This window comes from Pyrus communis, chromosome 12, assembly GCF_041283825.1.
Source record: "Pyrus communis isolate YQ-2024b chromosome 12, ASM4128382v1, whole genome shotgun sequence".
NCBI lineage: Eukaryota > Viridiplantae > Streptophyta > Magnoliopsida > Rosales > Rosaceae > Pyrus > Pyrus communis.
Genome location: NC_142576.1, coordinates 10376186 through 10394707, shown reverse-complemented (window position 1 = coordinate 10394707; position 18522 = coordinate 10376186). Strand labels below are relative to the sequence as shown.

At 37.7% G+C, this 18522-nt stretch overlaps 2 protein-coding genes and 1 long non-coding RNA gene across 7 annotated transcripts; 2 read left to right on the top strand and 1 right to left on the bottom strand.

Moving 5' to 3' along the window:
* Positions 1-348: 348 nt before the first annotated feature.
* Positions 349-6469, bottom strand: LOC137744941 (putative serine/threonine-protein kinase). Of its 2 annotated transcripts, none has more exons than XM_088681437.1 (6): positions 6131-6469; positions 5919-6034; positions 5439-5655; positions 5086-5323; positions 4836-4986; positions 349-4641 (listed from the first exon to the last, which is right to left on the bottom strand). In XM_088681437.1, the coding sequence occupies exons 1-6, from the start codon at positions 6192-6194 to the stop codon at positions 4300-4302; spliced, it is 1128 nt and encodes a 375-aa protein (XP_088537563.1). In that variant the 5' UTR covers positions 6195-6469; the 3' UTR covers positions 349-4299. The 2 variants fall into 2 exon arrangements, with proteins under 2 accessions (XP_088537563.1, XP_068340863.1); XM_068484762.2 differs by having other exon boundaries at positions 6122-6464.
* LOC137744939 (serine/threonine-protein kinase-like protein CCR1) lies at positions 476-4846 on the top strand. Of its 4 annotated transcripts, none has more exons than XM_088681435.1 (3): positions 476-2870; positions 3597-3871; positions 4172-4846. In XM_088681435.1, exon 1 carries the CDS (start codon positions 476-478, stop codon positions 2801-2803), a length of 2328 nt encoding a protein of 775 aa, XP_088537561.1. In that variant the 3' UTR covers positions 2804-2870; positions 3597-3871; positions 4172-4846. The 4 variants fall into 4 exon arrangements, with proteins under 4 accessions (XP_088537561.1, XP_088537562.1, XP_088537559.1 ...); XM_088681436.1 differs by having other exon boundaries at positions 3416-3871; XM_088681433.1 differs by having other exon boundaries at positions 3597-4846.
* A 10227-nt stretch (positions 6470-16696) lies between the features above and the next one.
* Positions 16697-17812, top strand: LOC137744189 (uncharacterized). Its single transcript, XR_011069602.2, has 2 exons — positions 16697-16854; positions 17165-17812. It is a non-coding gene; the product is annotated as an uncharacterized LOC137744189 (long non-coding RNA).
* Positions 17813-18522: the final 710 nt, after the last annotated feature.

Below are 18522 nucleotides of genomic sequence, written 5' to 3'. Positions count from 1 at the left end.
AAGTATTAATCCATCATAGATCACCACGTAAACAGCTAAACAATTCATATAAAGAACTCAAACGATCACAAATTAATTGAACACTAAAATTATATAGTAAAGAACTCAAAGTGATGCGGTAGTCAAATCCCCTCTTGTTTAAGCATGTACCCGGGCCGACATAGTGGCGGTCTGTAATCCATGTCTGACGGTCCACACAGTAACTACATACGATGCAGTAAACGAAAAGAAATCGAACCAATTATTAGCATTAAAATATAGTTAAACTCAGTAACTAGTTCGAGTACTTTGACGTTCTAACAGTCCGCCAAAACACTGTAAAAATGGCTGCCACACCCACGTTCTTTCATCGTCACCATACTCACACTCACAGCTCTGATTTCAGCAACCCAACAACAACATCACAGACATGCAAGCTCACCATCGAACCACTCCATGCCTGCATCACTGATCTAACTCTAAACCCAGCAAAACCATGCAAACCCAGCAAGCCCTTTCTGGGTTCTCTCGGTCCGTACCTCCTCTGCTTCTCCTCCTGCTCTTATGCTCCACCTCCGCATCTGGGTTCGGATCAATGGGACCCATCTCGGCCTCTTTCGGCAAAGATGGCTTCTTTTGCGCCATAGACGCTAGCGGCAAGCAGGGCGTGGTTTGTTGGGGGTTCAACAGCTCTCCATCGACGTCGCCTTCGGCGTCATCCTCGTCCTCCGCCTCTTTCAGCAACATTCCGGCGATGGCTGCTCTCTCCGGCGGTGAAAATTTTCTTTGTGGTATTTTAGCGAACTCCTCGCAGGCGTACTGTTGGAGCTCCGTTTCCCCAGGTATAGATCTTGTTCCTCTACCATTCAAGTCCACTGCTTACTCTCATATTGCTGCTGGGAAGAGCCATGTGTGTGCTATTAAAGGGTCGTATTACTCTGATCACGAATATGGAACTGTAGATTGCTGGGAAATTTTTGAAACTTCGAATAGAAGCTTGAGTTCGAAACAGAGCACTCTGTTTTCTGACCAGGCAATTGCTAACCTTGTCTTCAAAGGGGTTGTTTCTGGTGAAGGGTTTAGCTGTGGGGCTGTTAGAGATGGAGGGCTGATTTGTTGGGGGCCAAATTCTTCGAATTTAAGCGTTTCGGGTCCCGTACTACAGAATTTCACAGCTTTAGCTTCAGGGAGGGCCTCAATCTGTGGAATTTCAGATTTTGGTGAGTTGCATTGTTGGGGTGATGCTGATTTGTTGGATGGTCATCCAAATGGAACTCAGTATGTGTCTTTGACTGCTGGTGATCATCATTTTTGCGGGATTCGACAAGATAATCACAGAGTGGAGTGTTGGGGGATGTTTAACTCCTCTTTGATTCCAAAGGCTTCCGGATTTATGGCGATTGCCTCGTCGGATTATACCACTTGTGGGATCAGGGAAGATGATTTGGTGATTGATTGTTGGGCTGCCAATGTAACTTCCTCCCCAACCGATTATGATCCTCCATTGGAATTGTGCAGTCCAGGTCTTTGCACTCCTGGTTCTTGTGGGCAAGGTGAGTTTGCTTTCAATGCTAGCACACTCAATGAGGTTGATTTGACAAGCTTGTGTGTGCGAAAAGATCTGACGATTTGTTCCTCGTGTGGGTCAAATTGTTCCGAAGGATTCTTCTTGTCTAGTTCATGTACTCAACATGCTGATAGAGTGTGCACAGCTTGCTCTCTTTGCCAAAACAGCTCTTGTTGGGATATTTGTGGGCTTCAAACACCTCCAGAAATGAGGAAGAAGCTCTGGAATCATGTGCGTAGGTTGGTGATCATATTCGGGTCTTCTGCTTTGGGTTTTTTGTTGATATTAATTTGTTGGTGCCTTCTTCCCCGTTTAACTTCTCGAAAAAAGGAAGGGAGCAAAAAGCAGTTTAAATCTTGCATTGGGAAAGCAGAGTTGGAAGCTGACAATAATGAGGATCCAAACCCTCCTCCATCCGTGATTCCCTGTCCTGGGATTGCTCAAGTGTTCCGTCTCTCAGAGCTAAAAGACGCCACCAACGGATTCAAGGAGTTTAACGAGCTTGGCAGGGGAAGTTTTGGCTTTGTTTACAAAGCTGTGCTAGCAGATGGACAGCAAGTTGCAGTCAAGAGAGCAAATGCTGCCACTATAATTCACACAAACAGTCGAGACTTTGAAATGGAATTAGAGGTCCTTAGCAAAATCCGCCACTGTAACATTGTAAACTTATTGGGTTACTGCTCAGAGATGGGGGAAAGGCTGCTTGTATATGAGTATATGGCCCACGGGACGCTTTATGATCATCTCCATGGCGGGCTTTCAGCCCTGAATTGGAGTCTCCGGTTGAAAATTGCAATGCAGGCTGCAAGGGGGCTTGAGTACCTTCACAAGGAATTTGTGTCTCCCATTGTTCATCGCAATGTCAAGACCTCGAACATTCTTTTAGACACTGAATGGAGTGCGCGGATTGCAGATTTCGGACTCCTTACATCTAATGACAGGGATCTCAATGGAGATTTAGCAAGTGATGTTTACAACTTTGGAGTAGTACTGCTAGAGATTCTCAGTGGAAGGAAAGCTTATGACAGAGATTACACTCCGCCAAGTATAGTCGAATGGGCACTGCCTTTAATCAAACAGAACAAGGCAGCTGCCATAATCGACCGTTATATAGCTCTCCCGAGGAATGTTGAGCCTTTGCTCAAGCTTGCTGATATAGCAGGACTGGCGGTAAAGGAAAATCCAACCGAGCGTCCTACAATGTCGGATATTGCATCTTGGTTGGAGCACATTGTGAAAGATGGTTTGACCTTGTAGTTTCTGAACCAGGTCGCCGGCTATTCATCAAATATTAGTTGAACAAATATTTGTTACGACTGTTTCAGTAAGTACTGCTCTAATCTTCCTCAACTGTACATCTATTTATGAGCTGCTTGTAAATGAAGTGATTAATCTTCTCTCTTCGTCTCGGATAATTTCCCTTAATCCTCGCAAAGGGAAGGGAACATGATTTTTGTACCATTCCACACTAGTTTTCCACATGATACTCATCCAATAATTTGCCTTCTCATGCAAAGCATTGGAGAGCCATCCCTACTTGAATTTGGGAGCAATTATTTTAGATTTAATGCATGATTATGCCCTGAACATTTCATTTTATACAATGCTTTCGAGCATATGATTCGTTATCAATTTAACAAATTCTTGACAAACTACCACGTTCTCTGGGGTTGCAGTTTGTATTAACAGAATCTTCCATTTCTTTCGCGTGTTTAGTCATGACGGTAACAATTTAAATTTCTGAACTATCATCATCATGCTTCGATGATTTTGTTCATATTATTCATTGATTGGTTCTACTTATGATTTGAGGAGTATTGAATCATTCACTGCATTAGATATAATCTTTTTGAACCGCGATTTTTTCAGTCATTCGATATCTGCTAGCAGTTTTTACAAAAACACATTATAGAACTCGAAGTGTGAAAACTACAGCATCTTGTGAACTGGAGCAACGGAGAAATGGAAATCCAACTCATCCAAGCACTCTTACGATGAGTCGGTTTCGGAAGAGGAAAATAACCTTATCTCTGTGAACTTTGCATTGCAGCTTGTCTCATAGCCCCACAGTGGCCGTGTAAACCATAACCAAGTTGAAGACAAAAACTAGAAAAGGTAAGTGGCCTTTCAGTGCTTTGTTGATTAGATGAGCTTGTTTTGTGCAATTTGACAACTCAAAAGCTTGTCAATTGATTGGTTTCTGAGGTGATCCGAGGAACTAACGGGCAAAAAGTTGAGGGACATATATGTGGCATATAGCCCCTTTCACCAAAAGGCCCCTCCACTACTAGTCAAGTAGTTCTTCACATTTCCGGCACTCAAAAGGTAAATGTCCTAGTGACTTGAGGCACTGTCTTGGCTTGGAAATTGGGTGGACCGCGACACCTGTCGCCCGCTCCATTTTTGGTCGACCAGCATTATAACATTTGCTACTTTCTGTTTTTCGTTTAGATTTATATTAAATCTCGTACATTAACGTTCGGATAAGAGAATTTCCATGTAGCATACGTATAATGCATGTCTGGTTCTTGTTAGAGCTGGTTTGGATGTCATAACCATTCGGTCGGCAATGCAATTTTTGCCCTTTACTTGTTGTTTATGAACTTTTGGCACTGTAAATAACAGGAACAGGTAGAAAAAGCTCAACATACATGCTGGTTTTCGCATTAATTTACTGGGAGGTAACTTTGTACACATGTACTTTGCAAAAGTGCTATCAACAAGTTGAGAAAAAAATAAGCTTTGCAGAATGGTTACAAGGACAGCACATAATCCTCAGATTTATACTGATTTTGTGTGCTGCTAGATGTAGAGGCCTTGGAGAAAGTGCTACGATCATATGAGTTCTCTTGCCTCGTTTTGATATCCATGAAATCCGAAACAAGCCCGGGTTGCAAAATATGAGAGTCCTTGATGTCTTCCTCGCCGGACAACATCTCAACCACATTTGACATTCGCGGCCGGTGTTTGGCCCTTTCTTGCACACAAAGTAGGCCTACCTTCAAGAATCTGATGGCTTCGTCCGAAGGAAAGTTCATCTGAAGCGTAGGATCAACTAGTTGTACAAGGGTTCCGGCCATGTGTGCTTCCCATACCTGCAAGTTCACAAACAACATTGCTTCAGTTCTGAAGTTACAATCGAAAGCGTGTTCAAGGCCACTTTGCTTCAGTCTAATATTGACCGTTATTTGAGGAGCTAATCTTGCCAAATCCTCTTATGTTTATACCAAAAATATATCCAAAGGCACTATGCAAGTAGTAATTAGATGCTCTAATTTAATTTGTTTACCTTCTGAACCAGGTACTGCTCCCCAAGTTGCATGTCAAAATCCACAACTGCTTGGCCGCTGACAATTTCCAGCAACAGCACTCCGAAGCTATAGACATCTGATTTTCGCGTCAAACGCCCGCTAATTGCATATTCTGGAGCAAGATAACCTCTTTTGGATTATTGTGAGACACCCCATTAGCAACGCAGTAGCATTTCAAAGAATAATCCAATCACAACGCAAGAAGATTTACTGATTCAAACAACTTACATTGTCCCCGCTACACGAGTGCTAACGTGAGAATGGTTGTCCCTTAACAACTTCGATAACCCAAAATCGCCTACTTTCGGTATGAAATTCTTATCAAGAAGAATGTTGCTGGATTTAATGTCCCTATGCAGAATGTGAGGATCAACCTCGTCGTGTAGATAGGCAAGTCCTCGAGCTACTCCTATCGAAATACCCCGTCTTGCCTCCCAACTAAACCTCATCCGGTTTTTCTCTCCACCTATTGATCAATATCACATCGTAAATTCCTTCACAATTTGCCTAATAAAACCAGTTAAAATGTGGATTATTCAGGTAGAAATTGAGAATTTAGAAGCAGATGAATGATTATTTACCAAGTAAGGTGTGTGTGAGGCTATTGTTTTCCATGTAATCATAGACCAGATATCTTGCAGCTCCATCAACACAACAACCATGAAGCCTAACAAGATTCTCATGTCTGATTACAGACAGAGCAGCCAATTCTGCTATGAACTCCCTCTCTCCTCTCATCGATTCGAGTTCAACGGAAAGAACTTTCACAGCCACAAGGCTCCCATCTCTAAGCTGACCCTTTATAACTCAATCAAAGTGAAAGAAATTTCACTAAGGGATTAATTCGCTAATTTCAAATAATTCAAGGATTAATTTACAAGAAAAAAAAAATAGTTCAGGACCAATTTCAACTAGGGTAATAGTTTGGCGTTCACACAGCAGTTTACTTATATATATATATATATATATATATATATATATATATAAAAACACACACATAAATCATAAATGTAACTGGTTTCAATATATGCAGAATTTGATGTTGCAGGTGAGAGAAAAACCTTATAAACAGAGCCAAATCCGCCTTCTCCAAGCTTGTTAGAGGAATGGAAGCCATTGGTGGCAGACTTCAACTCCTTGCAAGAGAAAATTCTGAAGTTTTCTGGATTTTGACCATCTGGGTTGTATAAAAAAGGTACCAGAAAGCAATTAAGACCACAGTAAACTGCAGCAAAAACCAAGAACAACCAAACCCTAATAATACCTTGCATACTTCTCTCAATGGCCTTTGGAGGTGAGGAGCAGAAGCAATCTGTGCAAGGAAGCGGGAACTTCATGTTCCAGCAGCTGGATGCACTTTTTTTGTTGGGTTTTTGCTGCTGAATCTTGGGTCTGCTTGAAAAGTAAAATCTTAAAGTTTGGGACCAATTAAAATAGGATTAAGGAGAGCAACCCAAGAAAGAGGAATGGAAAGAACAGAACTGGAGACGCAGCAATATAATATTGCCCGCGGGTTCTGACCTCAATTTGGCCACAAAATTCCATGGTTTGAGTTTCAACTTAATTTTTTTCCATTTGAATATTGTAAATTATCGACCAAAAAAAATATTATTCTATATTAAAACTCGACTTGTTAACCATAGTGTCTGGATATTAGGTGTCAAATTGTTTTTTTCACACGTCAACAAATTACGAAAATAATTACTTAATAATATCAAATGTATCATATTATTTTGTATACTTTTGTCGAGTCTAGTATTTATCGTGGCTTAGAAATTAAAAGGCATAATTAGTTTGATCAAACAAAAATTTTCCTTTTCATTCAATTTAAAATAATATCATACGGATGCCGTTTCAAATGTATGTGGTTATGCAGGTGCAAAAGTATACACACTAAACAAGTTAGCAAAAGTGCCTAACTAGCAATTAACGATTCAACACGCCTAAAAGAAGCAAAAAGGCAATCATCAAAGACTCAAACGTGCAAAGAATGAGACACGATCACCCCCCTATGACTGCTTGGAGACCAGTCGAATATTACAGAGTTTTCTTTGGAAGGTCTTTGGAGGAGACTAACTAAAAAAGGCTTGACTTGGCCATAGCCTTGACCCTTTCTGCCTACTAGCAATTAACCATTCTTTCCACAGAATATGACATCCCATCGACGACCATTAGAATGTAGTAAGAAAAATATTCTAACTCGTCATGTCATTCCTCCGTCTTGTTAACGCGTATGTGAAAGTTTATTGTTTTTAGATATGTTTTAACGAATTGTATATGTTTATGTGTCAACTGAAACTTACATTGCAAATAAAGAAGAATGTTCGTCGCAATTAAGGAGAGAAGATATGCTCACACATGAACGTGATATGTTAGATGATCATACGGTCTGGGCCACCTAGCGATCAATACGCGTAGAATTGGCTTATTGCCACATCAACAAAAGGTCATGGTGCCATGTGGTGATTCTATCAATCCAATGTGACAAAAACACCCTCGTTGGTTTGTTCAGACATTTGAATGGATCAAAGTTTGAACGCGAGGATTGGAGTTTGGAGGATGCGCATGGTCAGCAAGCACTCATAAGCAGTCTAACAGATGGTTCCTTCCTTCTATATCCAGAAGATTTATGTCTGGGACTTGTGACCAGTCTTGTAATCTAGTCTATGGTGTTTACCACATCCTATATATATTCTAACGTACGTGTATGGTGTCCTGGTGTAGACAAAACCCTAATTCCTGTATATAATACACGGTGGATTAATTGGATTTTATTCTCATGGAATTCTGTTTTAATATTAGTTCAACTGTTAGCGTTAGTGTTCTTTAATTTTTTGAATTGAACAAGTCCATCGTGGGGACAGAGGAATATATAATTAACTAGTCTACATTTCCAATCAATTCAACTCCATTAGGTATTGACGGTTGAGGGCTCAAAGATCCGGTTAAAAACAGCTGTATTAACTTGGCCCAAGATTCTTTTTCGTATATGTTTAAAGAATATAAGGAAATCCTAATTATTACCTTTTTTTTTTTTATAATGGTTTGGACTTGAGACGGTTGAAAAAAGACACACTACTACAATATTAGTTTTAGGTGTCGAATGATGGTGGCGATTTAATAAGTCATTATGTTGGATAAAAGATATCCGACACATCATTCAGTTAGTGTCGGATAAGAATGAAATCCTGTCAGTTATATCCGACATGAATTCTTGACGGATATTTAGTGTCGGATGCAACCCCATAAAAATATTATAACCGCCAGTATTTTTGAATTTTTAAAAAAAAATATTTTTAACATATTCTGACGGTTTTTAAGTTAATGGTTGCTGTTATAACCGACAAAAATTGACTATTTTATTATTTTAGTTTATGGCGGTTATTATTTTAGTATTCTGGCAATTATAACGAACAAAAATTGATTATTTTATTATTTTAGTTTCTGGCGGTTATTATTTTAGTATTCTGAAGGTTATAACCGACAGAAATTGACTATTTTATTATTTTAAAATTTTATTTTGATTATAAATAAACGCATGGTGTAAATATATTTTTTTCACTCATGGCCCTGTTGGATATAATCGACACGAACAAAGCAAAATTTTGGGCGGCTGCCAAAATAATCTCTTAATGTTTTTTTTTTCACTCATGGTCCCATTACCTAATCTCTGAATTTTTTTTTTTCGATTTTTTACACATGTTATCTTGGAGTATATACAAATATATTTGACGGTTGGATCGTTGAACCTAATTTCGTAGAATGCATATCCTATCAAACTGATAGATTTAACAAACACTTAAGAGTTAATGTTATACTTCCATTAAGTATAAAATAAGATTTATTGTGGCGACCCGTCCCAATTTATTATGTAATTTTCTCCCCGAGTGTGTGAAAATGACGAATATGCCCTCGTTGGCTAAGTGATGTGGATGTATGTGTGCATATTTAAATTATCTTTCTCGCTATCGTAATTAAATCGTACTCGACGTCATGAGTGCGTTGAAGCAAGTTAGAACCGAAGTGGAGCCGTAACGAAAAAGTTGCGATTATTTAGGTGCGTAAATGGGCAAATTGTGGACCAATTATATGGGCTCCTATTTCTTTTAGCCCAATCAAATAAGTTGTTTTTCTTCTTTTCGGCCAATTAAAATTAGCTCTCTCTCTCGGCTAATCAGAACACGCACACACACTCACTCTTCCTTCTCTCTCTCTCCTTCTCGACTTTTCTCCCTCCTTACACTGTGACATCCCACACACAACCATCATCAAACTCACACAGATCAAACTTTTGGAAACCATCACCATTCTCCTCTCGACTTCACGATTAGCATCATACCCTTAGTTTTCCGTTTTGATGAGTTTTAGCTCGGAAACCAGAAGCTCCGACGAGGAGCTAGGTTGCTCCGGCATGATCACAAATGATTTACAAGGTTTTGAAGCTTGGGATGGTCTCTATGCAACTTCCCTAGCACTTTAGAGTAGATTTGGAGCAGAGTGGACGTCGGAATAGGTGAGTTCGAAGAGTTGCAAAGTTGGTCGGATTTTCCAAGGAATTTTCCGATCATTTGTCGTTGGATTTTGGACTTCCAATAAGTACGAATGTGTTCTACTCTTCGAGACCTTCAAATCTATATAAATTTCATGGATTTTGGTTAAGAAATGAAGTAGATATAAAGCTTTGAAAATTTTCCAGAAACCGGCACGTGCAGACAACGAACGGCAGAGATCGACGGGTGACCGAAGAAGAATAAGGTATATTCCGTTAACTTTAACGGAATATTCTAACGGCGTTAGGTAATGCCATTACAGTTAACGGAATGTTTCGCCTATTTCGACGGAATATTCCTAACGCCGTTAGGGTTTCCATCAATGTGCCGTGCATTACAGTTAACGGAATGTTTCGCCTATTTCGACGGAATATTCCTAACGCCGTTAGGGTTTCCATCAATGTGCCGTGCACATGCCTGCGCGTGGCCAACGCGTGTGGTCATGCCTTGGCCGGCGTGTGAGGGCCCGTCCGATGTCCAAAAAATTTTTCTAAAAATTTGTGTGGGTTCGTATTATCGAGTAAATCACGTTCGTATATTCAAACCTTACATTTAAGCAAACTATGAGGAGTTATTTCTGGATTTCGTATATGTGCTAATTTATTATAGTTGTATCACATGTAGGTGAGACGTACCCCGAGACACACACATACATACACGGTTTCCAGAAACGTTTTTATATGGAATTATGCTTTGCTTGCCATGTCGTAAATAAGTTACATTTTAAATATTGCATTGTTACACTTGTAAATTGTATTGTGTAATGCTGAGGAGACTCAGGTAAGCTTCTGGTGAGTATTACGTGAATGAATGGGTTGTATTGCATTGGTATGCATACATTTATTTAGAGCTCATCATGGATGCACCCCCGTATTAGTGCTCCCGCCCGAGGCCAAGGCCAACCTTCACGTGATTATTCACCTTCCGCACCGCACGCTTACCTTGGATCCAAGTCTGGTGCTAGCCTGGGTACAGACCACAATAGGTGGTTCCAACTCACAAGTGATCCGCGATTTATCGCACAGCTTTCACGTGATCGTAGCACTTCAGCGTACATATTTCTACCCAGTTTGTCGTACATGTCACCCTAGGTGACTCTAACTTGTGTGCTAACCTAAATTGATGAGTTATAGATCCAGTTGTACAGGTCATGCAAGGTGACTCGGACTGGCATACTATTTTTGCATATCTGACTCACATCTTTTAGTGCTGAAATATTATGACATGGCATATCTCAGTTTTCGCTGGTCTTGTGCATTGGTTTTCATACCTACGTAGTAGAATTTTTTGGAAACTATACGGGTTTTATGGAGAGGGGTTATTATGTTCATAAAGATAAATACGTTTTTAAACGCTTTGTTTTTGTCCACTCACCTTTCTGTTTTGCACCCCTCTAGGTTCTAGGTAGCTGTTTATCTTTGGTGGCTCACGATGAATACTCGGCGGTTCTGACGTTCCATTAAATATTGTAGGGATCCTTTCTCGGTTTGTATAATTAGTGTTTAGTTAGTTCGACTGCACTTTCGTGTTACCTATGCTCTGATATGTGTGTATCATATACTTGATCACGTTCGCAAACTTATATATTATCTCTAGTTAAATAAATTTAGTTTTGGTTTTTATTTATTCACATGTTCTTATTACTATCACTTCTGTTGCGCCCTTGGCTACGTCACCCTCACGTGACTGCCAGCATGCCTCGACTTCGATCAAGGTGTGTCATTTATCCACTATTGTAAATATTTTAAATTGAAGATCGAATTCATTTATTGCATTCTTATAGGGTCAAGGAGTGTACCTATAAAAAATCATCAAAATCGGAGCTAAAATAACCGCTAAATTATGACTTTTCGCTTATAACCATCGAAAACTTTTGTTCTGTTACCTAATCTCTGAATGTTTGTTTTGTACGATATTTTACGTATGCGATCTCTGACGGTTGGATCGTTGAAAAATGTTTCGTAGAATGTGTATCACATCAAAACGGTAGATTAGACAAACACTTAAAGTTAATGTTATACTTCCCCATCAAGTATAAAATAAGATTTTGTGGTATCCACTAGTGTAAATATTTTAAATTGAAGATCGAATTTGTTCAATGCATTCTTATAGGGTCGAGGAGTGTAGCTGTAAAAAATCATCAAAATCGGAGTTAAAATAACCGTTAAATTGTGATTTTTTGTTTATAACCGTCGAAAACTTTTGTTCTGTTACCTAATCTCTAAATGTTTGTTTTTTGTGATTTTTTACGTATGCGATCTCGGAGTGTGTACAAACAAGTTTGACGGTTAGATCATTGAAAAAAGTTTCGTAGAATGTGTATCGCGTCAAAACGGTAGATTAAATAAGCACATTAGAGTTAATATTATACTTCCATTAAATATAAAATAAGATTTTGTGGTATCCAATAGTGTAAATATTTTAAATTGAAGATCAAATTTATTCATTACATTCTTATAGGGTTGAGGAGTGTAACTGTAAAAAATCATTAAAATCGGAGCTAAAATAACCGTTAAATTATGATTTTTCGTTTATAACCGTCGAAAACTTTTGTTCCGTTACCCAATCTCTAAATGTTTTTTTTTTTTTTTTTGTGCAATTTTTTACGTATGTGATCTTGTAGTATTTACAAACAAGTTTGACAGTTAAATCATGGAAACTAGTTTCGTAGAGTGCATATCTTCATTAAATTTGCCTAAATTTTGAAGTAGGAAAATTAATTTGTGCTAAATTTTTATTTATGTTTTTCAAGCATTGATTAGGTAATATTTAGTTTGTGTGATGACATTTTCATTGTACAATTATCTTTTTGTTTCTTTATCACATATTTTACATGGGTTATTATCTATTAAACCAAACAATTATTTATTTAATTTTTAAAAACGTATTCTATTTAAATACATATTATTTATTTATTTATTTATTAAACCAAACAATTTTTTTTTTTTAAATCGTAACAAAATTTTGGGGGGGGGAATTTCAAATTTTGGGAGGGAATTTTGGGGGGATTTTTGCGGCCATTTTTTTTTCTGTCGGTTATAACTGACAGTAATAAAAATTTTCCAAAATAAAACCCCTTCATTTCTTCCTTGCACCGGTGCCTTCTCCCTTCCTTCCCCCTTTTCTCCTCTCCTCATTTCCTTCTCTTTCTCTTCTCCCTTTCTTCTTCTCGCTTCAATCACCATGGATGAACAATTCGAGAAGCAACATTCTGAAACCAGTACGTTTTAAATTATTTGTATTACATTCAATTTGTGTTTTTAATTTTGATTATGTTATTAAATCGAATTTGTATTTTGAATCTTGACTCGAGTTTGTAAATATGCATCACTAATGTTTTTTTGTTATTAACAAGAACCAAATTTGAGGAAGACCCAAGTGGCTGGGAAAGTTTGGACTTTTGAAAGCAAAAGAAGCAAATTTGAGGAAGAATAATGACTTCAAGTAGTTGTAGTGCAAGGAACATCGCCGTTAGGCAGTCTGTGAGGTCCAATGTGCCTCGTTTGAGATGGACTCCTAAACTTCATCGCTGCTTTCTTCAGGCCATCGAAAGGTTCAGAGGCCATAAAAGTGAGCAATTACGAAACCCTACCTTCTATTTTTGTTTCTTTTATAGAAAATTTTATTGTTTTTATTTAATTTTTTTTTCTTTATTTTCTTGCAGAGGCTACTGCAAAACTTGTTCTTCAGTTGATGGATGTCAAAGGGCTCACTATTTCTCATGTCAAAAGCCATCTCCAGGTCTTTTTGCTTTTTTGCTCTAGTTCTTCTAAAGTGCTTTTGTTTGTCTAATAGGTTCAAATTTCATTTGTTCTCACACTTTTCTTCCTTTCTTTTTATTCATTTATTTCCCTAGGAAACAAACTTGAAAATTTGAAGAATATGGTGTACCTTAGAGGAACGTTACACATCTCAAAGCTGGAAAATGCAGTGAATGCAAGGGAGGCCAACTTGAAAGGAAAAGAAATGATTCAAAAATTAGTTTATATTTTTATTATTATTAATATATTTTATATCGGTTTTATTCGACAGAGAATGCTCTTATTTATAAATTCTTTGTCAGTTATATCCGACACAAGTTCTGTCAGTTTTAGAGTATTTTCTGTTGGTTTTATCCGATAGAGAATACTCTTATTTATTCATTATTAATATATTATCTGTTGGTTATATGCGACACAATTTCTATCGGTTTTAGAATATTTTCTATCGGAAAATTCATTTCCTGACATTATCAATTCTGTCGCTTATTATATCCACCACTGCATCCATTTTCTGTCGGATTTTGCTTAATATCCGACAGTAATATACGTTTCTTGTCCGTTAACATAGCGATATTAATAAATGGTTTTGTAGTAGTCACATATAGCCTTGGCAAGAACGACGTTCTACGGTATTTATGACTCATGCTCCTTTAGGTTCTTTAAATTTCGTGGGTGGTTTAGCTACCAAGATCAACGCAATCAATTATGTTTCTCCTAGAAGTTGGTTAGCTACTTCTCATTTTGTTCTAGGATTCTTCCTATTCGTAGGTCATTTATGGCACGTGGAAAGGGCTCATGCAGCTACAGCACGATTTGAAAAAGGAATTGATCGTGATTTTGAACCTGTTCTTTCCAAGACTCCTCTTAACTAAGACAGAGATCCAATGTATTGTGCTCTCCAAGTGTGCTTGTTCCTCCCTTCTTCCTTACCATGGCAAGTCTTTGTGAAATAACTCCGATGAGAAGAAAAAAAGAAGGCGTTAAGAGACCATTATGGCCCAACCCTAGTGGTAGTTACACTAAATTTATCTAAACTATTGGGAAGTTTCGAACGTAGGTGTAGAGGGTGAAACATGTTACTCTAATCAATTTGACTAAACTCGGTAAGTGAGAAATTTTATATTCAAATATTGTGGATAACGAGTTTGATACTTGTTTATCTTCCACTCCTTAACGTAAATATATTGTAGTATACACAAAAGGTAACCCTAATTAGAGTAAATAAAAAATAAAAAATCATCTTGTTTATAAGTATTTATTTGGTTAACAACTTTTAAGTATTTTATTAATTTCAAGATAATCAGAACTTCAATGATGTTGCTACTGAAAGGTTGGTGTTATTTACACCATTTTTTTACTTTTCACACGCTCTTTTTAATTTTCGACCGTTAGATTAAATGAATTGAAAAAAATTAAATGACAAAGATTAACAAAAAGTGTGTAAATAGTAAAATAATAATAATAATAAAATAATATGTGGATAGCACCAACAATATTAAAATAGTCAGTTACTATTGTTGGTCATCCTCCTAACAAGGATTTCCTAACATTAGGCAGCTTTTATTTTTATTTTTTGTTACGTAGAGGGCAATAAACCAAAAACACACTAACAGCAAATTACAGTCCTCAGCTGAGGTAGAAGATAAACATGCAGTAAAAATTTGATTTGCAAACGTGTCAACTAACACGAATCCTTCGAGGTTTACTCTTAAAACTAATTAGATACTTGATCTATATTTAAACTCCTTTAAATTACTGATCCACTTGACGAAGACGTCAACCGTAGAAGAAAGTGTATGGCTTGTTGTGGCAGGTCAAAGCAATTAACAAAGTATCTTACTCCCAAACTTGTTAAATTTAGTAGGGCAAAAGTCGAGCAAGCAATTTAATAAAATTAGGTTTGGAGCCAGTTGCAAGTTAAATATATCTTAAATAAGCAATTTAACGTGTCAAGACTCCAACTATTCCCATATAAAAATACGAAGAAAAGTTTTTTAAGATATTATATGTCGATACATAAAAGGATATTGGACGTGGATATATATATTACATTTTGTGTGTGTTAGGTGAATTAGGTGCGTTATGTAACATGTTGGCTTGGAGTTGGACTGAATTCTTAATTATATGATTCTCTTTCTTTTTTTTTTGGCATTTGAGTATTATACAAGTTAAACTAACACTAAAAAGTATGGGTAGTTTGGTGAAATGGTGATCCTGATCATGTCTTGTTCATATATTTGGCCTAGTCTTGTTTTTGGGTAAACATATTTTTTAAAAGCATTTTCAGTCATTTTAAAAGAAAACGAATTATTATGCACGATATAGATTGCGTATGAATAGAGCAATTCCTTATTTTGACCAAAAAAACAAAAAAAAGGAAAACTAATGAAAAGGCTTGAAAACTTTGAGTTTTAATGATAAGGACAAAATAAAGGGTAAAATGAATAGTATCAGGATTGACTTTTTAGTGTAAAAATATGGTTTTTCCTTAAAGTAAACAGTACCGTAGGTTTTTCGTTAAAACTCTCAAAAAAAAAAAAGGAAAAAGAAATCTTCAATCATGGTCACAGGATTATATCTAGAAGACACAAATCAGCATTTGGATTATTAGTTTGTCTGGCTTTGTACTAATTTGCCATTTTTTCTGTTACATTGTCCGTATCCTTGACCTGGCTACTAATGAATAATCAATAAGGTTGTGAGAACTTGACAAATTAAACAACACGATAAAACAACATGTTGAATCATTCGAAGAACCTTCATGCACGATCTTAATAGACGAAGGAGGTACTAACTAATGAATAATCAATAAAGTTAGTGAGAGCTTGCCGAATTAAACAACACAATAAAACGACATGTTTAATCATTCAAAGAACCTTCATGGTCTTAATAAACGAAGGAGGTACTAACTAACGAATAATCAATAAAGTTGTGACAGCTTGCCGAATTAAAGAACACGATAAAACGATATGTTTAATCATTCGAAGAACCTTCATGGTCTTAATAGACAAATGAGATACTAATTAATGAGTAATCAATAAAGTTGTGAGAGCTTGCCGAATTAAATAACACGATAAAACAACAGGTTTAATCATTCGAAGTACCTTCACGGTCTTAATAGACGGAGGAGCGGAAGTACCATACCTCAACTTGTTGTAGTTCTTGATTTTCAGAATCAAAATTACTTAATTCATCGTACACATAGTAGTTGGTTTTTTGGACCCTAAATTTTCATCACAGTTAAAACATGATCCTTTTTTATGTTTCAATTGCACTTCATCATACGTGTGCCCAGTCGTACCCTTTGGACGACTGGTCGATTTGGACAAAAGAGAGGAGATAAAAATAAAAAATAAAAAATAAAACTCCAGTATTATTTCTACCGTGATGCCAAGGGGTTAGTACCTTTTGGATGACTGGATCGTGTTTTGTCTAGTTAGACCAACATCTTTTCATAGATTTTTTTGTTGTGCCTTTATGAGCACGTAAATTAGCTCTCAAAATATCTATCTATCCTTGTAGAGTGACCTCCTTTCATCCTCTAGCCTCTCTCCCATCTCCATCACACACTGCCTTGCTGCCTTGCCTGCATAGGGATTGCTCCATCTCAACTTTGCTAATTGGTCAAGATGCTAAACTTGGAGTTCTTTCCCACACAAATGCTAGCTTAGTTCATCTGGTTCATGGTAGGAGTCAAATATGAGATTGATCATGTCTTATTTGTTGGTTTTGTTCTATATGCTAACTGAACTTTGAGGTTTTGGTCATGCCCATGCTATCTTAATCGATTTAGTCGTTTGGAATAGCGCAAGTGAGATTTCTTCATCTCTCTTTGTTGATTCATTTTACGAGTTCTTTAGTTTTGCATATACTGTATACACACATGTTGACTTAGTTCATCTAGATTCGTAAGAGATTGAGTTGCTCTTGACAAATGTAGCTTTTTTGATCTGTTAAAACCTTGATCATCTCATACATTCTGTGTTTGTGAATTAGCCAGGAAGGAAGGAGGTCATCACTTGCATGTGAAATTTGTGCCTTATGAGCATCATGAAGATTGTTACCACTTCAAGAAGATAAGAGGAATAAGTTCGCTTGAAGATTAATGAAAAGTTGCACATGGTTAGGTTATTCCGATTTGATAACTTGTGAAAGTGTGTTCTTCTTGTAAGGGTGCTTTTTTGCCTTCATTTGTGGCTAAAGCTTACTGGCATGTACTTGAATTTTTTACGAGACTTGAATATTGTTTGTGGGGTATGCATGGCGCGCAGCAGGGTTAGCGTTCTTGTGTCCGCAGTTTGGACTTGCTTCTCGAGTGAGATGTAGGCAAATTGGTGGATATTTTGCCTTACTGACAGCATGGATCAACGAGCATTTTCATAATGTTATTACTCTCCATATAAATGTTAGGGTCAAACATGTGTGCATCGCTTGACCACGCGAAAAGGATGCAGGGTTCTCACTAGAGCAAAAGACTTTGCGACTCACGAATCAATGCCACGAATCAATCTTAGCAAAAGAACAATACTCATTTTGTGGCATCAAACCCGTGAAATGGGGAGCCAAGCTACTAGGCATGTTGATGTTCTAATATGACAAATGTCATGTATTCGTTTGATGAATGACATACAAGGTTGTCTAGGATCCATATCTTAATTAGAGAATGCATCATGATATCCTTTACCAAAAGTGACATTTTATACCTAGCTAGTTGCTCTCAAGTGTTTGGATTGTGTAGTTGATAGAGTTCTATTACAGTTTACCCTCGTTCATACAATTTCCCAAGAGTCATATACCCCTTCTCGAGTTTGACAGAGCACTTATGCAAACATATACCATTGTGCATACCTACTTTGATGTGTTATAGCTCACTCTCTAGCAAGATATTGTCCCAACATGGTCTTCTGGGGTTGTGACAGTGGTAGGGGAAACAATGGTGCCGGGGTGGTGCTATGGTGGAGAAGTGGAGGAGTGGGGGCAGGGGCGGTGGTAATGGGAAAGGTAAGACGGTGGTAGAAGTGGCAGTTGTGGTGATGGTGGTATCAGTGGTCGCCACGATGGGGGTGGCGGCGATGAGGTGGTCGTACAAGGTTGTAAAGGTGATAGTGATAATCGTGATAAGTTGGTTGTAGTAGAGGTAGCGTTGATGGTGGTGACGGCGATCGTAGTAGTGGGCAATATTGCAAGATGGGGGTGGTGTCAGTTATGGTGGTGGTGATAGTGACAACATAAAGGTGATCGTATGACATTGTGGTACGGTGGTGGAAGAAGAGGTGGTGATGGGTCCTGGTGAGGTCATGGCAAGTTATAGTAGTTGAGGTGGTGTGGTGGCAATGGTAGCAATGGAGTGCTGG